A 26,839-nucleotide genomic window follows, 5' to 3' on the forward strand; every position below is an offset into this window, starting at 1 on the left:
CACCCCCCATCATTACTGACCCACTGCCAAACCGGTCATGCTGGAGGATGTTGCAGGCAGCAGAACGTTCTCCTTGGCGTCTCCAGACTCTGTCACGTCTATCACATGTGCTCAGTGAGAACCTGATTTCATCTGTGAAGAGCACAGGGCGCCAGTGGCGAATTTGCCAATCTTGGTGTTCTCTGGCTGGCAAATGCCAAACGTCCTGCACGGTGTTGGGCTGTAAGCACAACCCCCACCTGTGGGCGTCGGGCCCTCATACCACCCTCATGGAGTCTGTTTCTGATCGTTTGAGTAGACATGCACATTTGTAGCTTGCTGGAGGTCATTTTGCAGTGCTCCTCCTGTTCCTCCTTGCACAAAGGCGGAGGTAGCGGTCCTGCTGCTGGGTTGTTGCCCTCCTACTGCCTCCTCCACGTCCCCTGGTGTACTGGCCTGTCTCCTGGTAGCGCCTCCATGCTCTGGTCACTACGCTGACAGACACAGCAAACCTTCTTGCCACAGCTCACATTGATGTGCCATCCTGGATGAGCTGCACTACCTGAGCCACTTGTGTGGGTTGTAGTAAGGTCATACAGGCACGTGGAGGCCACACACACTACTGAGCCTCATTTTGACTTGTTTTAAGGACATTACATCAAAGTTGGATCAGCCTGTAGTGTGTTTTTCCACTTAAATTTTGAGGGTGACTCCAAATCCAGACCTCCATGGGTTAATAAATTTGATTTTCATTGATAATTTTTGTGTGATTTTGTTGTCAACACATTCAGCTATGTAAAGAACAAAGTATTTAATAAGAATATTTCATTCATTCAGATCTAGGATGTGTTATTTTAGTGTTCCCTTTATTTTTTGGAGCAGTGTATATGGAACACAACCTGCAGGTTTTATAGCCATAACATGCTGTTTTGTGTAAGCAGCAACACACAGGCATATTTTTAACACATGTAATATATTTAAAGATCAAATAAAGCCAATTCTGTACTACAGACTGGTGGAACCATGCAGGTGGGCAGCGATATCAGAAGAAGCAATTCTGACATAACAGGCTTTATTATTCAAGCTTTTTGTCCGATTTCACATTTCTTTTTATACACTGTACAATAAATCCATAATTGTGGCGTCAATCAGTGGAAATTACTGGATTGTCTGTGATTTGCCCACCCGTCCTGAACAACAGATACAGTTGGACGGGGGCATTAATGGATTTTAAAGGGTTCCGTTCTGGCTGCACAACTTTTCCGTAGCACTCCGACTATTTTATACAAATGTTGTGGGAAAACACTTGCTTTTATTTCAATTAATAGGAGGTGTGAGGGCCTGAATAAATTGACCTAACACCCTATACAGCCATTTTATGATCTGTCAGCCATTGTGTTCCTATACAGATTATAAGTAAGCACTTAGGGGCAGATGTTTTAAGCATGGAGAAGCGATAAAGCAGTGATAAGTGCAAGGTGATAACGCACCAGCCAATCAGCTCCAATATGTAAATTCACAGTTAGGAGCTGATTGATAAGTGGAAGGTGATAACACACCAGCCAATGAGCTCCTAAATGTGAATTGACATATTGGAGCGGATTGGCTGGTGCATTATCACCTTGCACTTATCACTGGTTTATCACTTCTCCAGGCTTAATACATCTGCCTATTAGTGCCTAACTTGTTGGAAACCTCAGGAGGGGGGAAACCAAGTTAGTCTAAAGGGTTTGGGGCTGTAAGTGGCTCTGCAAGTAGGGAAGCAACACAAATGACTTGTGAGACACTACACTTTCCTATTGCACTACACTGTATAACCTATATAATACCTGAATTCCTAATAATTAGTAACAAATCATCCGCCCGTAGTGAGGTGACACCAGCAGGAGAGAGCAGAGACCACACCAGTCACTAAGATCTTCATGTATGTTAGAGATTACGTCCGCAGGCTGGTGACCATACTGTACATTCTGTTCTCCACCTTGAGCATAAAGGTGTGACCAGCTTCTATAACAAAGATTCACAGGGGGGTATTCAGTCGTTTCAGCGTGCCCCGTAGCGCCTCACTTTAGATAGGGCGATACTTAATTGTTGCTACAGCAATGGGCGTGCTGGTCGCAGCGGATTAGATCAGGTTTAACTGCGTAAAATGGCTAAACCAGTCTAAGCTATTGGGCGCGACGAGGAAAATGTGAGAAAAGCTGGATTCTTAGCACATTTCTGCTCACTACTTCAGTAGAGTGCAACCAGAAATAATGGGCATCTGCTAATTGAATACCTGCTGGTACTTGCAGTTCCACAATAGCTAAAAATCACAACAATATTGTGTCATGCTACTATGTTATTGCCTTCTCCTGCCTATTCCTACAGAAGCCCCCATGCTCTAAGCAGGCACTTAAGGCAAAATAGCGGCCCTCAGGGGCGCGGTGCCACCCACTTTGGCAATCGCTATTCCAGACCACGGAGACATTTCCAGTGTGTTAATACTTAGAATAAAAGACCTGCAGTTTGCAGGCACCTTCCACATTTACAGATCCAAAAGAACTTTAAGTTAGGCTCGACTGGAGAGAAGAAGTTTACATACAGGAATATAAAAAAGCGCATAGAGAGTATAAAAGCCGCTCCTCTACCAAGCACAGGCAACAACAAAATAAGGCAGGAAAAACAGGTTAGAAAGTAGACTGTTGTGGGCGGAGTCTAGGGGAAACGGGGCAATCCAATTTAGATGCATGGCCCCATAAACCATCTTCCTAGATGCTCCTCTGAAAGACTCAAAGGGGCATGTATTGTAAATGATTGCCACTGTAAAGGAAAAAAAAAAAATGTCCGACATCGCCCGGAAAACTCTGACCCTATTACATATGTCCCAATACCCTGAAAGTTATCCCAACAAACAGGAGACATGCTAGCCCTTTATTTAAGAGATTTAGGGATTGGGGGAAGAGAGAAAAAAGTACCAGCTACTGATTAATGTGCAATTTAGGACCAGTTTCTTCAGGGCCGGCCCTGCGGTGGTTTGGAGTAACGTTTAGCTGCTCCAGCTTTGTTCTCCGTAATCAGGGATGTTACTCATAATCTTAAGTCATCACTAGAACACAGAACTAAGCACTGGTGATTTGGGGCCTGGTACATTCAGGAAAAGGCCCTGGCATCCATGCAGCCTGAAAGATATTTGTCATTTCCATCACAGGTAGACAGCTTTCCAAATTTTGTCCCCTCCATATACAGAACGTGGGTGCGGTGCGACCACTTGCATTCTGGTCCCTGGGGTACTGCTCCCGCTTCCAGGTAAGCCCTGACTCCTAACCAGGGACTGCAGCCTTCAGTGACAGGATAGAAGACACCAGAGGGATATGGAATAACAGACTTTCGATGCAAACGTCTTTCCTGTCTCGCCTTCAGCAAAGATGAGGATCACCATTATAGTCATGATTACCATAAAGGGATTAGATGGAAAAATCCTTTATGGCTGCAAATGAAACTGTAGTATGACTGTGAAAGTTCAAGGAGCTCTTTCCAGCATTCTCAGCCCATAAAACCTAATGTGAAACTGCGCTAATCTATAAACAAATAAGGGAGCTCCTCAAGAAAGAGTCATTGGTAACCTGGGGTGGATTCAAATCAGCCACCGGACATACCATAGGCTTTTAACTCCAGGGATATGCACCCAGAGCTATTCAATTACTGGCCACAGTTAGCACCGAGGCTGCACTTAATGCAGATTTCTGTCCGCAGCCTCCTGAGGTGCAAGCAGAAATCCACACTAAATGCAGTAATTGCAGTAAATACCAGCAGCACGTACAGGGCCGGCAACAGAAATCTTGGGGCCCCATACAATGATATCTCTGGAGGCCCCCTACACCCTCAACTCCCCCCCCTCGATATGTACTACATATATAAATATATGTTTGTGTTGGAAATTAATTAAATTTTAAATAATTTGTGGGTGGCCCGAAGTGCATTCAGCCAGACCCGGACCTAAACAATTTGATGCCCTAGGCAAGATTTGTCTGGTGCCCGCTAGCACCGCCACTAGTTTCACCTCTGACGCAGCACCCCTCTCCCAACACAGCACCCAGCACACTTTATCCTACACACAGCTCCCCCCCAGCACACTTTATCCTACACACAGCTCTCCCCCCCCAGCACACTTTATCCTACACACAGCTCCCCCCCAGCACACTTTATCCTACACACAGCTCTCCCCCCAGCACACTTTATCCTACACACAGTTCTCCCCCCCAGCACACTTTATCCTACACAAAGCTCTCCCCCCAACACACTTTATCCTACACACAGCTCTCCCCCCCAGCACACTTTATCCTACACACAGCTCTCCCCCCAGCACACTTTTTCCTACACACAGCTCTCCACCCCAGCACACTTTATCCTACACACAGTTCTCCCCCCCAGCACACTTTATCCTACACAAAGCTCTCCCCCCAGCACACTTTATCCTACACAAAGCTCTCCCCCCAGCACACTTTATCCTACACACAGCTCTCCCCCCCAGCACACTTTATCCTACACACAGCTCTCCACCCCAGCACACTTTATCCTACACACAGCTCTCCCCCCAGCACACTTTATCCTACACACAGCTCTCCACCCCAGCACACTTTATCCTACACACAGTTCTCCCCCCCAGCACACTTTATCCTACACAAAGCTCTCCCCCCAGCACACTTTATCCTACACACAGCTCTCCCCCCCAGCACACTTTATCCTACACACAGTTCTCCCCCCCAGCACACTTTATCCTACACAAAGCTCTCCCCCCAGCACACTTTATCCTACACAAAGCTCTCCCCCCAGCACACTTTATCCTACACACAGCTCTCCCCCCCAGCACACTTTATCCTACACACAGCTCTCCCCCCCAGCACACTTTATCCTACACACAGCTCTCCACCCCAGCACACTTTATCGCTGGCACTGTGCACATCTTCCCTCGCCCCCCTCCCCAACCCCACCACCACCTCCACATGCAGCTCTTAACTACCTTTTTCTTTTGTTCCCCCATTGATAGTCACTGTCGGCGTGGGTGTTCTCACGGCTCTCTTTATGTGGCAGGAAAGACGGACGTGAGGTGATGACATCACGTCGTCTCATTCCCGGCGCTGAGGCCAGCACCAGCAGCAGGGGGACTTGCGGAGGCGGGCCAAAGGAGTTTGTGCAGCGCTGCTCGCCCGCCCCTTTTTTAATATGGGAGACAGCAGGTGGGGACAACAGCGCTGTGCAGAGTATAGTGGACGGGCAAAGTGGGCTGGAGGTGCGGAGGGGGAGAAAGCATAAGGAGAGGTGCTGAACCAGCTGGAACTTCTCCTGTCCTGTTACGTCCCGCAGCCAGCCACAGTATACTGTAATGAGTCAATTTGACTTATTATCAGTACTGCTGACATTGCCACTTCATCCCATCGCACCTCCGCCACGTATCTCCACTGGATCCAGCAGGGTCCGGCAGCTGTGTTGCTGCCCTGCCCGCTGCATGGATCACACAGCATTCTTACGTGCTGCCTAAACATTTTGTGTGCCCCTGATACTCGGGGCCCCCCTGATCCTCGGGGCCCCGTACGGGTGTCCCCTTTGACCCCCCCTGTCGCTGGGCCTGAGCACGTAACCCGGAATCCATGTCTTACCGTTCGTTTGCTGCGGATTCTGATTGAATAGCTCAAGGCACTTAACCTAGGCGCTAAAAGCCCATGGTACGTCCCACAGCGAATTGAATTCCTCCTTTAAGTACCCAGAAGCGTAAGGAAAAAGGGTGGCAGTACAGCCTAAAAATACCAAAACCAATATCAGCGGTAATCTCGCCATCTGATTCAGTAATCCTTTACAAATGGTCAAGAACAAATCAAGTATAAAGTACAGAGGAAGACTCCCTGCCAGCAATGATCCACAAAACATACAACATGCTTCGTGCTGGCAAGGAATTCCCAAATGTCAGGGAATCTGGTCCAGGATTAAAGACTAGAAGTCCACCCAGCACATGCCTTCTGCAACATGGTGCAACGCCTTCGCACGATGCCGCCTCCAACTGCTCTCCGTGCCTCCTGCAATACGTGCACTAGGTTTGGTAACACCCACACCAAATCAAGACATATTGGTATATTCAATTGATGTCGAATTACGGCGTGGATTCGACATTTTTTGGATTCGACACTATTTGACAGCCGAAACCCTCCACCCGGGACCCTGAATTCGACATATTCAATTAAAACGGGATTCGACACGCCCTTGGTCGAAAACGGACCAATCGTCGAATAGTGGATGGCCTGGATTCGACTTCCCGCCGTTTGGAATCATATATAGGATTCCAAACGGAATAGGATATATATGTTGGAAAACGCATGGATTGTCCTAAAAAACGATTCCACAAGAGAGCTGACTATAATGGCTGCTCGTCTCCCTGAAGTCTCGAAAACGGGAGTGAAAAGAGAGGAGTGGCTTTGGAGAAGTGTATCCTGGGTAAATTGTGGAATCATGGGTACATTTCCCTCAACCGAGTACAGGAAAAAAATATTATTTTAAAAAATTGAATATATAATACTGTGGGTCATAAATAGAAAAACCGAGTAGATAATCACCTCAAATATAAATAGATATGCTATTAGAAATCAAAAAAGCACCAAAAAATAAAAGTATTTAAGATTTCTTATCAGCTCACGCCAGAAAAAGTAGGCGCAATTAAATTGACAAAATGATATTCTTCAATTGAATATACTTTTGTCGAAATGCCGCATTTTTAACAATACAGACATGAAATTGTCAAATAGTCAAAAGTCAAAACTGAAACAGGTTTTTTGTCGATAAGTGCCGTATTGAATTGTCGAATCCGATTAGACATGGTTTTTTGGTCGAAAAAGCCCCGTTTTTCGACAAATTAAGTAATTCGACATCAATTAAATATACCCCCTAACAAGACACTAGATGAAATTGTCTCAGTCAATGGAAACATCAGCCTTCAGAAACTCATGAAGATAATTTTATTTAAGCGCTTTTCTCCCAATGTCACTGAAAGCAGAATAGTAGAGAAAAGAAAGGGGAAATAATCACTGGTTGCATTAATCAGATGGTTGAGTAAAAAGATAGTTGGATAAGGTCTCGAGGATGTTTTCAAGAGACCCTGCCACTTGGAAAGAGTGAGGCAGAAACTTCCAAATAGTGACAGCAGGAGCTGCAAAGCTAAAGGCTCCAACAAGAGGAGATGTTAGTTACTATTAGCGGATAGAACGTTGCTGTAGTAGCCACAGGGATGTGAATGTACCAGATTACATTAGTACATGCGATAGTTCATGTGAAGCTCTTAAGAGGACAAAGCGACCATATTGCTCCTTGGTCAATGCGCGCGTCTCTTCACACTACAGTGAGACAGACGGCAAGCTTGACACGTTTTGGATATCAGATGCGAACGAGACCAGGCTAATTCACACTTAGATATTCGGATACACGAACGCGTGTAACATAAATATTATTATGTACAATTGATATAAAAATCACTGCTTATCTGATATTAGCATCACATGGAGGAGTCATATTGTACACACCGGGCATTTTAAGGAAATATAAGTAGCCCTGAAACGTAATCACGTGAAGTTTATGCATGTTTAATAGTGCCACAGAATGGAGATGATGATATATATATATATATATATATATATATATATATATATATATATCTCTCTCTATCTATCTATATCCCACTTCTTCACCAAATCCAGCAGTCTGTCATCCTAAGCCCTCTCTACCACGCTCACTATCTACCCCATCTGTGTCATCCCCGTCAGTGTGCCCCTCCCCTTTAGAATGTAAGATCTCACAAGCAGGGCCCTCTTCCCTCATGTTCTTTTTCCAGTATCGTCTGCTGACGCCATGTTTATATACCCTGTACTTGTCCTACACTGGGCGGTACCCGGTATCCTATTACCGCGGGTAACGTTCTCGCCCAGGATTATCCTATTAGCCCCGATAAGCCGCCACGAGCTGCGGCTTATCAGAGCTTTTGTGTACTGCACCGGGAGACGGCTTCTTCCACCCGGAGGAGGTGGGGGGGGGGGGCCAAGTCACAGCGCTGTCCCAGCTTCCAGGTGAAAACAGGGGCGTTTCTCACAAAAACACACAGGATTGAACCTTTGTTTTCGGGAGAAAGGGAATTATTATTTTTTTACAGGCCATCTAATAGGTTAGCCTGTAAAAAAAAAAAAAAAAAAAAAAACCGCTGAAAGATCGGGAAAAATCTGTTAGTCTTGAATTGTGGGTCACTGTTTTCTTGTTTTGCTTATTTACGTACTGTGCAATTGGGCGCTGCATATCCCATGTAGCGCCATATAAATGAAGGATAGTAATGGAACTTTTAGCACATGGGGGATGGCCAGAACAGAAGATCACGCTGCTTAAGAAATAAAAGTTGCAAGTAATAAAACATGTCCTTAAAACGGTTTACACCTTTCCCATTCACAGCCAGCTCCCAGCAATGTTTAGTTCTGCTTTGTCCTATAAACAGGAAATAACACGTTACGTGCTCCCAGCTTGTGCTGCGGGTTTTACAGTATCCGCGTAACATCTAGCGTACACTCTGTCCAAAGCTACAAAATGATTCTTCCATCATTTGGCCGAATGCAGACAGGAAAAAGCATTACAGAAATCCCCTGCGCTTTTGGCCCGGTTGCTTTTTCCCCTTATTCGGGGACTCATGCCGCAGACTATCTTCACTAAAAGGCAAACACGCTCATCTCACATCCAGGAGACCTCTCAATTATTCATGCACTTTTATCAGTGTTCACAAAGGTACAAATATTTCCCAGTCTGTCCATCAGCAGGAGATATAAACGTGGGCAGGGAGGCAGAAATATTCACGTGTATCCAAACCTGCTACATCCTTAGCAAAACAACAACTCATACAAACAAAAGGTTGAATACAGGTACCGGGTGCGGTATGGAAGGTAGATAGTAACTAGGTCGACCACTATTGGTCGATAGGGTCTCTAGGTTGACATGAGTTTTTTATGTTTTTTTGGTGTCGTTTTCTTTGTAGAGTGACCGGGAACCCCAATTAGTGACCGTGTCCGCTCGCCATGCTTCCAGATTACCGTTCCAATAGTAGTCCACGTGGATCAATAAGTATGAAAAGGTTAAAAAAAAGAAAAAAAAATCGTGAAAAACTTATGTCAACCTTTTGGCCTGTCGACCTAGAAACCGGATCCCACAGGTACCAAGGATAAAATAAATAAATTGCTCAACGTGGAGAGCGGGAAGACCTCTTCCTTTTCCTCGGCTTCCTGCAATGTATTTGCTGGAATACGCAGTCGCTGTGTATACAGTGGCTGAATGACATTCCAGAGAATATAGGACGTTCTCCAGATATGGGATGGGCAGGAAGAAGTACAGATTGTCTTCATGTGATCTTTTTCAGACCACAGTGTTGTGTTACCCGAGTTCATTACATGTTCTCTGATAGCAATGCTAACACTATAACCACAAGACAATGAGAGTCACTCTCGCCACGCTAACCAAAACAAATTGTGTCTAGAACGGTGCAGGAACCTGTCTTGTGTATGACACACTAGTCGCCCCGGGCTCTGCTGTAGCAGTTCCTGCTTGGTGTCAGTCTATTGACAGGTCACACACTTCATTATCAGCCGTCTCTGCGGCTGTGCCAGGCTGATATTCAGATCACCAGTACGCAGAATTGCACATTCATATCGTCCTCTGCACAACGGCAAGTGTGCATACTACGGAGCACGTCATAACTTAGGAGCTGTTATTCTTATTACTCACGGAGCGTAACAGCCACTCCTAGGAACCAAGATGATTCCCCTAATATACATTCTCAAAACATACAAAATATTAGTCATTAGCAGCAGGTTCATCACTTTGTTTTGCAGCGCGTTACCCACATTAATAATTTCCTAACGAAACTCATCTGCTTGCTGCAGTTTCAGGCTGGCACTGCGCTGTACGCTCCAGATGGGTGGTCGGTTGCGTGGCATATTCTCTCACAATGGTGTCACGCATATACACATAACTAGGAGAAAATTATGATGAGGTGGATTGGGCTTAAAAGGAAATGAACCGGATACAGAAATGTATCAATACCATCTGATTTACTTATCCAACATTGTACTGTGCACATGCCAGACAACTACACATACAGCACTGTACATAATACACCCCAGCTACACAGCACTGTACATAATACACCCCAGCTACACAGCCGCCAACATGTTCAATAAGCTGTATCTGTATTATGTGATTCACATGCACAGTATAAGCAGATATACCATAAAGTGAAATGTAATATCCAATACATAAAAAGGCAAACACGCCACACTGACTACAGAAGATAAGATCAGCTGCACTTTACTATATGCACTTATTACGCTGGTAGTAATAATGGATTTATGTTCACGTGACGTACAGCTTTCTCCGCTATGTCACCAGCTCACGTCGGCGCCAGACTACGGCTGTCACATAGGCTATATGATACTTTAATGGTGCCACATACTAACCACCAATATCACCCACACCTCCAAGGAAATGCCCCCCAGATATGCCCTCCCACTCGGTAACATCCATGGGCAGTGCCACCCACTGAGTAACATCCAGGGCAGTGCCACCCAGTGAGTAACATCCAGGGCAGTGCCAATTTCAGTAACAGTAAATAACACCCATTCAATGTGCCCATGAATCTCCCCTGGGTAATGCCATTATGTGCAATGCTACTGGCTAGATTTCCCTATGCTTGTACATCAATGTATAATGACCTCATGAGTAATGCCACCATCTAGACCACAATGTGCCATATGCCCACGTCCTGTTTAATGCCACCAGCTATACCTCGTGCCCATGCATCCGTGTGTAATGCCACTATATATACGGTACCCCCTGTGCCCACACACCCGTGTAATACACCAGCTATACCCCCTGTACCCATGCACCACTGTGTAATACACCAGCTATACCCACTGTGCCCATGCATCCCTGTGTAATGCCACCAGCTATACCCCCTGTGCCCATGCACCCATGTAATACACCAGCTATAGCCCATGCACCCCTCTGTAATACACCAGCTATACCCCCTGTGCCTATGCATCCCTGCGTAATACACCAGCTATACCCCCTGTGCCCATGCATCCCTGCGTCATACACCAGCTGTACCCCCTGTGCCCATGCACCCCTGCGTCATACACCAGCTGTACCCCCTGTGCCCATGCACCCCTGCGTAATACACCAGCTGTACCCCCTGTGCCCATGCACCCCTGCGTAATACACCAGCTGTACCCCCTGTGCCCATGCACCCCTGCGTAATACACCAGCTGTACCCCCTGTGCCCATGCACCCCTGCGTAATACACCAGCTGTACCCCCTGTGCCCATGCACCCCTGCGTAATACACCAGCTGTACCCCCTGTGCCCATGCACCCCTGCGTAATACACCAGCTGTACCCCCTGTGCCCATGCACCCCTGCGTAATACACCAGCTATACCCCCTGTGCCCATGCACCCCTGCGTAATACACCAGCTATACCCCCTGTGCCCATGCACCCCTGTGTAATACACCAGCTATACCCCCTGTACCCATGCACCCCTGTGTAATACACCAGCTATACCCCCTGTGCCCATGCACTCCTGTGTAATACATCAGCTATACCCCCTGTGCCCATGCACCCCTGTGTAATACACCAGCTATACCCCCTGTGCCCATGCACTCCTGTGTAATACACCAGCTATACCCCCTGTGCCCATGCACCCCTGTGTAATACACCAGCTATACCACCTGTGCCCATGCACTCCTGTGTAATACATCAGCTATACTCCCTGTGCCCATGCATCCCTGTGTAATACACCAGCTATACCCCCTGTGCCCATGCACTCCTGTGTAACACCACGGCTGTGCCCCCTGTGCAGTGCCCCCTGTGTAACACCACGGCTGTGCCCCCTGTGCAGTGCCCCCTGTGTAACACCACGGCTGTGCCCTCCTGTGTAACACCACGGCTGTGCCCTCCTGTGTAACACCACGGCTGTGCCCTCATGTGTAACACCACTGCTGTGCCCCCTGTGTAACACCACGGCTGTGCCCCCTGTGCAGTGCCCCCCTGTGTAACACCACTGCTGTGCCCCCTGTGTAACACCACGGCTGTGCCCCCTGTGCAGTGCCCTCCTGTGTAACACCACTGCTGTGCCCTCCTGTGTAACACCACTGCTGTGCCCCCCTGTGTAACACCACTGCTGTGCCCCCCTGTGTAACACCACTGCTGTGCCCCCCTGTGTAACACCACTGCTGTGCCCCCCTGTGTAACACCACTGCTGTGCCCCCCTGTGTAACACCACTGCTGTGCTCCCCTGTGTAACACCACTGCTGTGCCCCCCTGTGTAACACCACTGCTGTGCCCCCCTGTGTAACACCACTGCTGTGCCCCCCTGTGTAACACCACTGCTGTGCCCTCCTGTGTAACACCACTGCTGTGCCCCCTGTGTAACACCACGGCAGTGCCCCCTGTGCAGTGCCCTCCTGTGCAACACCACTGCTGTGCCCCCCTGTGTAACACCACGGCTGTGCACCCTGTGCAGTGCCCTCCTGTGCAACACCACTGCTGTGCCCCCCTGTGTAACACCACGGCTGTGCCCCCTGTGCAGTGCCCTCCTGTGCAACACCACTGCTGTGCCCCCCTGTGTAACACCACGGCTATGCACCCTGTGCAGTGCCCTCCTGTGCAACACCACTGCTGTGCCCCCCTGTGTAACACCACTGCTGTGCCCCCCTGTGTAACACCACGGCTGTGCCCCCTGTGCAGTGCCCTCCTGTGCAACACCACTGCTGTGCCCCCTGTGCAGTGCCCTCCTGTGTAACACCACTGCTGTGCCCCCCTGTGTAACACCACGGCTGTGCCCCCTGTGCAGTGCCCTCCTGTGTAACACCACTGCTGTGCCCCCCTGTGTAACACCACTGCTGTGCCCCCCTGTGCAGTGCCCTCCTGTGCAACACCACGACTGTGCCCCCTGTGTAACACCACTGCTGTGCCCCCCTGTGTAACACCACTGCTGTGCCCTCCTGTGTAACACCACGGCTGTGCCCTCCTGTGTAACACCACGGCTGTGCCCCCCTGTGTAACACCACGGCTGTGCCCCCCTGTGTAACACCACGGCTGTGCACCCTGTGCAGTGCCCTCCTGTGCAACACCACTGCTGTGCCCCCCTGTGTAACACCACTGCTGTGCCCCCCTGTGTAACACCACGGCTGTGCACCCTGTGCAGTGCCCTCCTGTGCAACACCACGACTGTGCCCCCTGTGCCCGGTATAACGCCCGCTGGGCACTCACCCCACTCCAGGAACTCGCTGACATACTTGTCCCGGCGCAGGGTGGAGTTGCTGCACTCCGTATAGAGACACAGGAGCACGTCCAGCAGGGTCTCCACGCTGAGGGCCCCCTCATTCTTCTGGGGCCCGTCCAGCAGCAGCTGCTCCAGCCGCTTCAGCCGCACCTTGGCCGACATGTTCCCCGCAGCGTGTGATCCGGGCTACACCGGGCCCCTCACTCCCAGGCTGCTTCCTGGCTCTGACACTTCCAGGCCGGCGGAGATCATGGCCGAGCGCCCGCCCCACTGCCTGCTGGGATCCGGGATCACCGAGCCGCAGACCGGGAGCGCTGACACCGCCCACCGGAAAGGGTAGGAACGTCCGAGCCGACGTCAGAGCGAGCGCTGAATGGGGAGCGCCCTCTGCCGGTCACTGGCGGCACTGCCAGTCCCAGGGCGAGAGAGCGAGCACTGGAGTACGGGGAGTGGAAAGGGACAAAACACTGCAGTGCGCAATCACTCTCTTCCTATACCTGTATAGTTAGAAAAGTGTTGTGAGGGTCATGTTGGGATGTATTATGTATGTTGAGTATGTATATATATATATATATATATATATGTGTGTATATACACACACGCAAAATCTTAAGCCGCTTGTTCCCACATATATATAATATAGCAGCTTTTGGGGTGCATGCTATAAATATTTAGCAAATCTTCATTGGGAATCTAATACAATTGAATGCGCTGATCAACTGACGGAGGAACAATAATAAGCTATGTTAGTACCAGCCATTCTGAAGGTCCAGTGACCCAAGTTGCAATATGAAGCTTTTCACTGCATCATAAAGATTGTGCATGTCGACGTTAATGTTTCGGTCCCCTCACAGACTGTTATCAAGACCAACAGCACCAGGCTGCGCTACCACTCCCAAAACCAAAATACACAGGGCCTACGGCCACACATAGTGGCCAAGCGGGTCCCGCTGAACGAAACCGCTTGGCCGGAAGGCGGGGTTCGTGTGCACCCGGATCCTGTTCTGCGGGATGCCGCACTGTGTGAACACATACATCGAAATGTATGTGTTCACGGTGAAATCCACCCTAACCCACAAGTTCGCTGCCTAGGTGTCCTCCTTGACTCTGATCTGTCCTTTGTTCCCCACATTCAATCTGTCTCTAAATCATGTTACATGCACCTAAGAAACATATCCAAAATACGCCCTTATCTTACACAAGACACAGCAAACACTCTAATCCATGCTCTCATCATCTCCCGCATTGATTTTTGCAATAGTCTCCTTACTGGTCTTCCCAAACATAGGCTCTCACCACTACAATCCATTTTGAATGCTGCTGCAATGCTAATCTTTCTCGCTAGAAGTTCATCGTCTGCAGATCCGCTCTGTCAGTCCCTCCATTGGTTACCGGTATTCTACCATGTTAAATATAAAACACGTTTACTTACAAGGCTATTAACCAAACTGCACCATCATACATCTCTTCACTCATCTCAAAATATCTCCCTACCCGACCTCTCCGCTCTGCACAAGATCTGCATCTCTCATCCACATGTATTACTTGTTCCCATTCAAAAATACAGGACTTTATCCGGGCTTCCCCCACTCTGTGGAATGCCCTCCCATGCACAATAAAACTCACCTCTAGTCTCCAAGCCTTTAAACGTTCCCTGAAAACTCACCTCTTCAGACAAGCGTATCACATTCCAGACCCACCCGCTCAAACCTTCAATGCTTCCCTATCCAATTAAATCCTCTCTGTACAGTCCACATAACCTCACATATTTTGTCTTCCAACATTGCTGGGTGATCATATGATACAACCCATTAAGAACCTAGCAATCTGGTGGACCATTATGCAATAGGTAGCATCTATCCTTGTGTATCAATGCCTATTTCCTTAATAATAATAATAATAATTTTATTTATATAGCGCTCTTTATCCAATAGGACTCAAGGCGCTTAACAGATACATAGCATAATATAGTACAGAAAATAATTAAGTACAGAACAGCTTTTCATAAAATACAGAAGCATGTAGATACTAAAGGAACATTATGGAAATGCTTGAGGGTAATTCCATGATTATGTCAACCAGAACATCTTTTCCTGAAAGTGGCCACAATTAATATTGTAGTGAAAATTTATATTCTCTGAAGTTAATATTTTGTAAAACCAAAGATGATAAACACCTGTTTTTCATAAATCATAAGTTGTCAGCATTGTTTATTCAAGATGGCAGTCTGTGGAAAGCTGTGGTGATTTTGTGCCTTATTTGACAATTTTTTTGGCCTACGGTTGATGACGAGGCAAATATTGATATACACCAGATTACAAAAGAATCTTACCAGAACCACAATTTAATAATAGGCAAAAACTGTATTTTCAAGATGTTAGCTTTGATAATGATGTAGTTTAATTGACAGATTTAAATGGTTTTTGCAAGTATTTTGGAACATGTTGTGTCTGTCACAATTCCTATGTCGTGTCTGTCACAGGAATAATGTTTAATAAAATATTTACAAATACTTGAAATTTCTTATCTTCTTTACCCAACCAAGCCAACAACTCTATCATTCTCAGTGTTAAGTCATGGAAATGTAGGTTTCATATTTTGGAAGATTTGGAAGGAAGTTATACTCATCCTGAATTTGTGTTCCCGTTCAGTGTCGTGTCTGTCACATAATATTTGTACCTGTATAATTCTGATAATTACAGAATTAAACTTCCCTGTTACTTTAACAGTTAACAGAATGATTATAGTTTATAACTAGCATAGTTTGCAGAACTTCTGATATTTTATTAATGAAAAATAATCATCATTATTCTTGCAGTGAATCATTTGTCGTGTCTGTCACAAATGGAATTGCCCTTGAGTAAACAGAAAAGTCTTGAGTCTACTTTTGAAGGATTCTATAGTTGGGGCCTCTCGCACTGTGCGGGGAAGTGAGTTCCATAGAGTCGGAGCCGCATGACTAAAAGCTCGACCCCAAGATGAATTATGGGAGATTCTAGGTACTACTAAAAGTCCTTCATCTATAGATCGCAGTAATCGAGTGGGGCAGTATGGGATCAGAAGCTGCTTCAGGTACCTTGGGCCCTGGTCATCTAATGCTTTTAAACTCAGTAAGCCAATTTTGAAGATGATTCGCCATCGTACAGGCAGCCAGTGAAGGGAGTAGAGGATGGGTGTTATGTGCCAGGAACGGGGCTGGTTGGGTAACAGCCTGGCAGCTGTGTTTTGCTCCAGCTGTAAGCGGTGCAATTCTTTTGCTGGGAGACCAAGGTAGAGGGCATTACAGTAGTCTAATCGAGATGATACAAATGCATGTATGACTTTTGGCATATCATCTGAGGGAATTAAGTGCTTGATTCTGGCTATGTTCCTCAGGTGAAAGAATGAGGATTTAATTGTGGCTGATATTTGATGTTTAAGTGTCAAGCCACCATCCAGGACAACGCCAAGATTCCGCACACGATCACTGGTCTGTAATTCTGAATCCCCGAGTGTAAGTCCAGTTGGTTGGCTATGCTGCAGTCTTGTCCTTTGATGTTGCGGTCCTATCATAAGGGTCTCTGTTTTATCCATGTTCAAGTCGCATCCAACTGGCATCATCCTCTCCTGGAGCTCAGCTAGACAGCCATTTAGGGTTACTATTGGGTTATCAGTGCCCGGAGCAACGGACAAGTACACTTGTATACTGTAAAAAGCATGGGGGATAGTATAGAACCTTGTGGGACACCACATGGCAATGGCACTGATGGTGATGAGTCTAAACCAGACGATACTCTCTGTGACCTGTCTGTGAGAAATTATTTGAACCAGTTTAGGACTGCGCCAACCAGTCCACAAAAATGTATCAGTCGCTCAATTAGAAGCCCATGGTCCACGGTATCAAATGCTGCAGAGAGATCCAGAAGGATTACAGTCACCTCTGTCTCTTGCCATCAGAAGATCATTTAACACACACACCAGGGCTGTTTCAGTGCTATGTATTCTCCTGAATCCTGATTGGAATGGATCATAAATACCATGGGTTATCAGGGGGTTTCCAGTTGATTTGCAACCACTTTCTCAATAACCTTTCCTAGGAAAGGAAGGTTTGATACCGGTCCGTAGTTGGTCATGCAGTCAGGATCTAAATTGGGTTTTTTAAGAAGAGGTCTAACAATTGCTTCCTTTAAGGATCCAGGAAAAATACCTATCTGCAAAGAGCACTGAACAATTTTTGCAAAGCCAGGACCAATTATATCCATACAACCTATTAGAAGCTTGGTTGAGGCCGGGTCTAGATCACAGGTGGTGGGACGCGAAATCCAAGCAATTTCAGCAGTGTCCTTTATATCCACTGGGTCAAAGCTGGTCCATGAAGGCAGGTAGCTTATATTGGCAGGCTTTGTAGTTTGGCACTACTTTCATGGCACTGTGGAGATTCCAGCCCGGATATATTTTATCTGCAAAGAAGTTTGCAAACTCGTTGCATCTTGCCTGGTAGAGGGTTTCATCAGTCTGCAGGCATTCTGGCTTGCAAAGCATCTCCACTGTGCGGAAAAGTTGAGCTGGCCTATTGTTTGCTGCCGTGATCTCATTTGACAGGAACTGTGATTTCTTACGAGTGATTGTCGATTGATATTCTTCGTTATGCTTTATTAGTTTTATTTTGTCATCCACTAGGTTAGTCTTCCTCCATCGTCTTTCCAGACTACACCCCCTTTTCTTGAGCTCACGAACACTGTTGTCGAACCAGGGAGCTCGACGTTGTGGTTTACGAGGTCTTATACGCACAGGGGCGATAATATCAATTGCAGCCATAACATCCCTATTAGAATAACGGACTAGGGAACAGGGATCTTCACAGGCACCCAGTATAGCAGAGAGATCCAGATTTGCTGCAAGAGCCTGGGGAGTCATAGGGGGTCATTCCGAGTTGATCACTCGCTAGCTACATTTTGCAGCCTTGCAAACGCACAGTCGCCGCCCACAGGGGAGTGTTTTTTAGCTTTGCAAGTGTGCGAACGCCTGTGCAGCCGAGCACTACAAAAATAGTTTGTGTTGTTTCTGAGTATGTCTGAACTTACTCAGCCGCTGCGATCACATCAGCCTGTCCGGTCCCGGAATTTACGTCAGACATCCGCCCTGCAAACGCTTGGACACGCCTGCGTTTTTCCAACCACTCCCTGAAAACGGTCAGTTGACACCCACAAACGCCGTGATCGGCTGTGTGAATGGATTCTTCGTTAAATCCATCACCCAGCAACGATCCGCTGTGACCTGATAACAGCGCTGTGAAAAACGACAGCGTGCGATCAGGTAGGAATGACCCCCCCCCCCATAGATCCCTATAGATTGTAAGATTGCGAGCAGGGCCTTCCTACCTCTATGTCTGTCTGTTTTTGCCCAGTTTTGTTCTATAACTGTTGTTCTAATTGTAAAATGCAACGGAATTTGCTGCGCTATATAAGAAACTAATAATAATAATGAAATCCCGCGGTCTGCGGTCGGATCTGGCGGCAGCAGGACTGCCGCACATCTGCACTCTCCTTCCGGCCATGAACGGGACCCGCTTGGCCGCTATGTGTGGCTGTAGCCTAACAGGGCAGGATGTACTAAGCATGAAAATGCGTCCAAAGCTTAGAAAATGCTGTTCCCGGAGGTTTGGCCACGTTCCCATATGCACCGTGCTCCAGAATGCGATACATTCCAGCACTTGGACCCCGGTGAGTAATGATGGCGTTGCCTAATAGAAGACTATGGGCTTCTCTTCACCTTCCTTCTGACAGGAATCCAATCAGATCCCTCCCAGCATCTGTCGCGTCACTCTGCAAATGCGCAAAGGACAACTCTTATTGGGAGGGTTGTCCTTTGCAATTTTAATCGCATTTCTAGGTACATACCAGCGTTATTAACACCGGTATGTACCCGATAAGTGATGGGATGTATATGTGTATGTGCTACACCGTATAGATAGAGTGCAGTAGCGGATCTTGCCATGGGCAAGCAGGACTTTTGCCCGGGGCGCCGCCTTCCGGAGGGCGCTGGCGCCATCCGGAGGGCTCCGCACCATGGCAAGATCCGCCACTGCTGCCCGCTGTGTCCCCCGTCCGCTGTGTCCCCCGTCCGCCTCCGCTGCCCGCTGTGTCCCTGTGAAGGGAACTAGACGCGTAGCGTCTAGTTTCCCTTCGTGGAGAGTACCTTTGCTGAGCGGAGCGCGATGACAGCACCGCTCAGCATACAAGCGGCGCTACTAATGTACAGGGGGCGTAACTGACCACGCCCCCTGTATTAAGCCACGCCCCGTTTCCTGCCCGGGGCGCAGAGCGGGCTTGAACCGGCCCTGATAGAGTGCCCACTTTCAGGCTGTGTGCAGTTGTGATGGAGATTGTCAACGCTCCAACGTCAATGCAACATTGATCAACTGAAGCTGCAAATCCAAGTAATCATGGCCTCTGATGCAGCAGATTTGCAATTTAGAATGTAGCAGCATAACCAGACATGCCGTTGCCACACCCGTAGTACGCCCATAATATGGCCCTTTTTTTGCATTCATGTTAGGTCACCTCCCAGTGTCTACCTTGAAACACCCAGGGATCACACTCCCCTTCTCAAGCGTTATCGATGCTACACGCCTTTGCGAGCACTATCGAACACTTGGGTTCACACGTGCACAGTAGGAGTTTCCGGGACTTTTCATGCACAAATCGCTCAGCTTCGGAAACATTGTCATTGCGTCCTTCTCCAAATCAGGCCCATAGTTACAAGTGAGACGCTGCGCCAGGCAGGGGCAGCTTTAGGAGTTCAGGTTCCGACCAATGGTGGAGCGATTGGATCCACCAGCACCCTTGAGCATTGCTCAGAAAATTCAAATAAGAAACGCGGACGTCGCAGGGTTTGCTAAGTCAGTGGTGCGGAGGAACGCAGGAGGACGCCCGCACTGGCATTTGCATATTTTCGCACTGGAGAATCTGTGAATAATCGCCAGGGCCGGCAAGAGAAATTTTGAGGTCCCATACATTGATACCTCCGCCGGGGCCCCTCATATATATATATATGAACAATATTGTGAGGTGTTCAGAATAGACTGGAAATGAGTGGAAATGAATGTTATTGAGGTTAATAATACCGTAGGAGCAAAATTACCCCCAAATTCTGTGATTTTAGCTGTTTTTATGTTTTGTTTTGTTTTAATCATCCAGATCTAAAACCAAAACCAAAACACGAAAAGTGCCCGCCGCACATAATACCACAATAAAAGAAAAAAATTAGCTAGACACATGTTTAAGTAGTGCTTGGGAGGCTCTGGAGACTTACTACAGGTGAGCGCTTATGAAATGGTCCATGCTGCGTATATCTCATCACCTCTTTTCATATAGATCTGCCAGACGTCTCTTACTCCTCCCTGTGTGTGTTATGTTGTACCTCACCCTCTCAGACTCACCCTCCGCCTCCAGCACTTCAGCACACTCCCTCAACAAAGGACTCAGGTAGAGAGCACAGCTAATGAGCCATTCCCTCTATTATAGAATATATGTGCGCCTATGTATGTAGCACCAGAATCCCGCAGAGCTATTTATAGAATATATGTGCGCCTATGTATGTAGCACCAGAATCCCGCAGAGCTATTTATAGAATATATGTGCGCCTATGTATGTAGCACTAGAATCCCGCAGAGCTATTTATACAATATATGTGCGCCTATGTATGTAGCACCAGAATCCCGCAGAGCTATTTATAGAATATATGTGCGCCTATGTATGTAGCACCAGAATCCCGCAGAACTATTTATAGAATATATGTGCGCCTATGTATGTAGCACCAGAATCCCGCAGAGCTATTTATAGAATATATGTGCGCCTATGTATGTAGCACCAGAATCATGCAGAGCTATTTATAGAATATATGTGCGCCTATGTATGTAGCACCAGAATCCCGCAGAACTATTTATAGAATATATGTGTGCCTATGTATGTAGCACCAGAATCCCGCAGAGCTATTTATAGAATATATGTGCGCCTATGTATGTAGCACCAGAATCCCGCAGAGCTATTTATAGAATATATGTGCGCCTATGTATGTAGCACCAGAATCCCGCAGAGCTATTTATAGAATATATGTGCGCCTATGTGTGTAGCACCAGAATCCCGCAGAGCTATTTATAGAATATATGTGCGCCTATTGTCAAAGTCAGAAAAAAATGTCTCAATGCACGTTGCCATATTTGTACCGCACACTGGTCCGTGCTGCGCGTGCGTACGCTCTCCCGTGGATGCGCATACCCGCAATAACGTGCACTCGCCGGCGCGGTATGCGTATTTACGGTAGAGTTTATGTAGTCGTAGCGTGCGACTCATTCGTTACAAATGTTCACAATTAATGTAGTTTATAGATCATGGTCCCTTTGATAGATTCTGAAAGTTTGGTTAAAATACAATGTCCCAGAGCTGAGGAATCCCTCTTTATATCGTACGAAGGGTCTAACAGGAATCATACAGCAGTGTTTGGTACCCATCGGAAGAGTATTTAATTAGCAATATTCCGGTGTTGGTTTGGAGCGTATTAATCGCTCGTGCGAATAGTTATGGACATAAGAAGTTTATGTCCATTTCTATTAATTACACATACTCAGGTATGCGGCGGGAAACCCAGTTTCCCACCCACCTGAGCTGTTGGAAATCGTCACAGCCCACCTGTATGAATCACCCTATGACCTTTTGTTATGATGCAGGGCCGAATTCCTTCGGCCAATGGACAATGGGATTGTAGGACCATGAGATTGCATTGTGTGTGGGGCATAAATAGGCAGGCCGACCACATCCAGCTCTCACTCTCTCATCAACGGTTATCTGCTGATAGCCGGGAGCTGGATATCGAGGCGCAGGCGATCATACCCTTTGTGCGTAAGTTTCTCTCCGTAATCATTGTCTTTCTGTGAGCCAATTTCTCTCATCTCATCTCTCTCTCTCTCTCTCTCTCTCTCTCTGTTCTGTTCTCTCATATCTCCCCTAGACTAGGCTAGTATTGTATTGTATTAGATAGTATTGTATTGTATTGCATTTAGGTCAGGGTAGTATTGTCTTTTTGTATTTATTGTTTAGTTCTGTGGTTAGGAAGTCTCTGTTATATTGTAGTGTATCATATGTACTGTTATCCCCTTTTACAAGTATATTAGACTTAATACAGTTAATAGGCCTTGGAACCTAAACCAGTATCTGTGTATTTTCTATAGTGATAAGTGTTCACTTGAGCGTCGGTGACGCTCAAGCAGCTTTGTAGATAGTCAGGTTACACAAGGTTGCACTTACACCCTGTACTCACATTAAGGTATTCAGTGTATTTCATTGGTATAAGGTTTTAACATAAAGGTATAGTGTTGTGAGCGTCTGCATCGCTGGTGACCTCCTCGTGGTCTCGAGCGTAAGCTACGCCATAGCGAATCATTACCCTAGACATAACCAATAACGTGTCCTGTGATCGCTGGGCCGTGAGCGAACGTGACGCTTGAGCGTCTCGCCTACGGCTGAGCGATCGTTACGCAACTAGCGTACCATTACGGTACTTCTTAAGTAAACAGCGTACAGTGTTCTTAGCTTCATAAAGGGTTGTTATACGACAAAGGAATTTAGCATTGTCAATTGCGGGCTCGTCCTATACTTCTCACATCTGCACTAGGTAGATCAGCAGACATTATCCCCCAGCAAAGGGTGAGAGGTTGTCTCACAGTGCTGGCGGGATAAGCGTCTGCTTCGCTTAGATAAAGAGTGCTGAAGGAACCCGGTAACCGGAAGTAAGAACAAAACGCTTGTGTCTTTTAAAACTTTTATTTCTCTTCTGTCTTGCGTATACACGCACGCATACATATATCTGCATTTCTGTTTCATTTTTCGTATATCACTATTCCTGTTTGCCAATTTTATAGTTGATAGAAAGTGCTAAAAAGAGATTTGCTGTTATTTAATAGTAGAGGTAATAGTTAAAGTATAGAACAACACACGGTTTGTCTGAGATACAAGGCAGTCAGTGTGGATTGCGGTAGATGATCAGGGATCATTTACATTGATAAAAATATATTGTGTTACGGTGGATCTTTATATTGCGTACACGTGTCGCTAACAAAGACTAGCGTACGCAATCCAAAGGCAGACGCACGCAGCGTTCATTACGCAACGTAGCGTCCGGTTACGCCCACGTAGCTCAAGTTGTGATAAAGTGAAGTAACGCAAAGGCGATAATTAACGCACAGCGGTAGATAACGCGACGCGGTAAATAACGCAAATCTATTTTTGGAAAATCTGAAATTTAGTTTAACAGATCCTGCTCCTAATTGGTAACACTTTTGGCCTAAAGACAATTTCTGCGCAGAAATAGATATAGAAACAAAAGTATACATGTGTTGAGTGAGTGTGTTTTGTATACAAAAGTTTATATAACTTTAAGGTGGAACCAAAAGGAAAGCCGGGTACTCGTCAAGGGACATACGTGTAAGTGACATATACGGTGGCTAGGGAGGCATCCCTGGTTAAATAATATTTGAGCATTAGAGTATAGCGGACCATAAGGTAACAAGACCAGGAGGTCATAAGGTAACAAGACCAGGAGGTCATAAGGTAACAAGACCAGGAGGTCGTAAGGTAAAAGGTCCGCTATAAAAGTCCAGTGGCACAACGCCTGGGGTGTTGGTGCAGAACCCATATAGGCCATACAAGCTCTGGCTGAAGGAATCGCAGCCGGAAACATAGATTCCATTGATCTTTCAGTACATGACAAGTAGTGCTCGTATACTGAACGATTGGACCGCACGTTATTGTGTGCAGTAGTTAGTAATCTGACCTAATACCATTAGAGTAAAGTGGTCACAAACGCTATCTGTACATTCTGACGTGATTTGTGTAATTTTTTATTTTTGGAAGGGAAGTTCGCTGGTCACTCAGGAACTATCTAACAACCCCAACTTTACTGGAAAGAGTAAGTGTCCTGCGGGTAACCCTCATATGTTCCAGTAAATAAAGGTTCACAGGGGCCCTAGGTTGGGTACCGCAGCTCTGGTTACAGTGATTGCGGCACAGGCCAACGTGGGCGAGAAGTAAGTGGGGTACTTGATAAACCACCACCGCCGGCCTGCCCAAGGACATCTTGGTTTGTTTGTAAGGGTTCGCTGAAAGCCTTGATATTCAAGGAGGAATAAGCAACGCCTGCAGATTATGGGGGCCATTTGTTCAGGTAGGGGGCGATCAACCCTGGTTCAGGTTGATTCTGTGAACCGACCAGTTGGGTCGGCACGATATGTAATGTGTGAAAAATATGGAATTCACACCGAATCTTTATGTGATGAATGGGAGAGAATGACTGTACAAGACAGGGACAAGTTCCCAAGAATAGGTAGCTTTAGTCCAGAAGTGTTACAAAATTTAAGGAGGAGGATATGTCTCGTAAAATCAACAAAGAGACGAATTCAACATCATGATTGTTTACAGTTATGGCAACAGGAAGGTGAGATACAGAGAGGTTTGGCTCTGGCGGCAGGATCTGGGGCAGTCAGGAAGTTGATTGCCACAGCTCCTCCTCCACCATACATTGCAGGAGAGAAGTTGATTGCGGAGAGAAACACACTGGGTTGTAAAACACAAACTCTTAGTAACAATGTAAATGTTAATGATGTTAACCAAATAACTCATGCAAGTATTAACCCGTGCAAGATGTACCCTGTTTTGAACCTTCCTCAGGAGTGTGATCAAGAAGACGATTCAGCAACAATTTCAGCTCTCTCTCTTGCAGCCACCATAGCAGAGACCACAGTAGGCACAGCGACACCCACGAGATTAGTGAAAGCCCCTAGCGGAGGGATAGGTGAGGTCGTGTCAACGGGTAAGTACGGCACCATGCACTACACTGAAACAATTGTACCACAACAAGCAGTAGAATCTACACAGGAAGAGGCTGTTAGAATTGCTCCTGTAAGGGTAATAGCAGTTCCCAATGGAAAAACAGATGTGTCTGGAGCCACTCCCATAAGGAACATTGCCATGTACACTCCATTTTCCAGAATGGAATTAAGAACAATAGTGTCCGAATTTCCTGACCCCAGGAAGGATTTAGTTGCTAGCCAAAAATACATCAGGGATCTAGGTAACACTGTAGAACCCAACAACAAGGATTGGCAGATACTGCTAAGAGCTTGTTTACCTTCCAATGTTGATGCAACTCAGTTTTTAGCTGATTGTGCATTGGATAAAGATGTACCGCTTACAGACGTGTACAACAAGGATAATGTAAAAAGGATAAATTTACAGCTAAAGGAGTATTTCCCAGCCGTTGTTAAATGGAATAAAATATTTTCCATTAAGCAAAAGGAGTCCGAAACGGCAACAGAATATTTTCACCGGGCACTATTAGAAATGGCAAAGTACACTGGTATAGAAGACATTAAGACCAACCCAAACCATCGGGAAGTAGCAGTATCTGTACTGATGGATGGTTTAAAGGAAACATTAAAGACTAGGGTTCAGACCACGCAACCGTGCTGGCGAGGTCTGTCAGTGTCCGGCTTGAGAGAGGCTGCTATTGATCACGACAGAAACATCACTAGGCACAGGGAATCGCAAAGTGATAAGTTGATGTCCGTAAGTATACAGGCGCTGACCACAAGGCAGCCTGCGTATGTACCACCGAATCCTGTGGGTAAGGCAAGTGTAATAACATGTTTTTCTTGTAACAGACCGGGACACTTTGCACGAGAATGTAGAACAAAGAATGTACAGAGATCTTTTCAACCCCCTAGACAACAACACAACACACGACATTGGGAGCAGGGTCCACAGAGGCGGAGTTTTGAGCCACATACAGGGGAAACAAAAAGATATCCCCCGAACAGAGATTGGCATGCCTCTGGTAGTTCCCAACTAACTCCCTCACAAGTAGTTGCTGCCAGCGGGATTCAGGGAGGTCAGCATACCCAATAGGGGTGTGGCCATACCTGTAATCTGCAGCCAGTTAAGTTGATTGCTAGTCTTGGAAGCGAACCAGAAATTGCAATCAATGTAGCTGGTAAAACTTTAAACTTTCTTGTAGACACAGGGGCGGCCAAGTCAGTGATAAATTCGACAGTGGGCATGAGAACCACTGGTAGGACAATTCCAGCCATGGGAGTAACAGGAGTAGTCCAGCACTACCCTGTTAGCAAACCAGCCGAGATTACAATAGGGCCTTTGCATACCAAGCATTCCTTTTTGCTGGCTGCATCGGCACCAGCTAATCTCCTGGGGAGAGACTTACTATGTAAAATGGGTTGCGTCATTTATTGTACTCCTGAAGGTGTATTCTTGGACATTCCTGAGAATCACGCTCAGGAAGTACGAGACATGTTAGACTCCCCATCAAAATTAATGTCACATTCCATTATGACAAATAGGAATCCATCCCAAGTAGAAGAGATGATATCTCAGATACCAGAGTCACTTTGGACAAAAGATGGACAGGACACTGGATTAATGGCAAACGTAGCTCCAGTAGTTGTGCAAGTAAAAGATGGTAGGATAGCTCCAAAAATCCCA

The 26,839-nt window shown here is 46.6% G+C and overlaps 1 protein-coding gene across 2 annotated transcripts in view; it reads right to left on the reverse strand.

Moving 5' to 3' along the window:
• The window catches only part of CDC42BPB (CDC42 binding protein kinase beta), a 177,092-nt gene extending 163,431 nt beyond the window's left edge, over nt 1-13,661 (reverse strand). For both annotated transcript variants that reach the window (XM_063948486.1, XM_063948485.1), the window contains exon 1: nt 13,298-13,661. In XM_063948486.1, coding sequence (XP_063804556.1) covers nt 13,298-13,472 — 175 coding nt within the window. In that variant the 5' untranslated portion in view covers nt 13,473-13,661. The remainder of the gene's footprint in view (nt 1-13,297) is intronic.
• Nucleotides 13,662-26,839: the final 13,178 nt, after the last annotated feature.

Source organism: Pseudophryne corroboree, chromosome 12, assembly GCF_028390025.1.
Source record: "Pseudophryne corroboree isolate aPseCor3 chromosome 12, aPseCor3.hap2, whole genome shotgun sequence".
Classification (NCBI taxonomy): Eukaryota; Metazoa; Chordata; class Amphibia; order Anura; family Myobatrachidae; genus Pseudophryne; species Pseudophryne corroboree.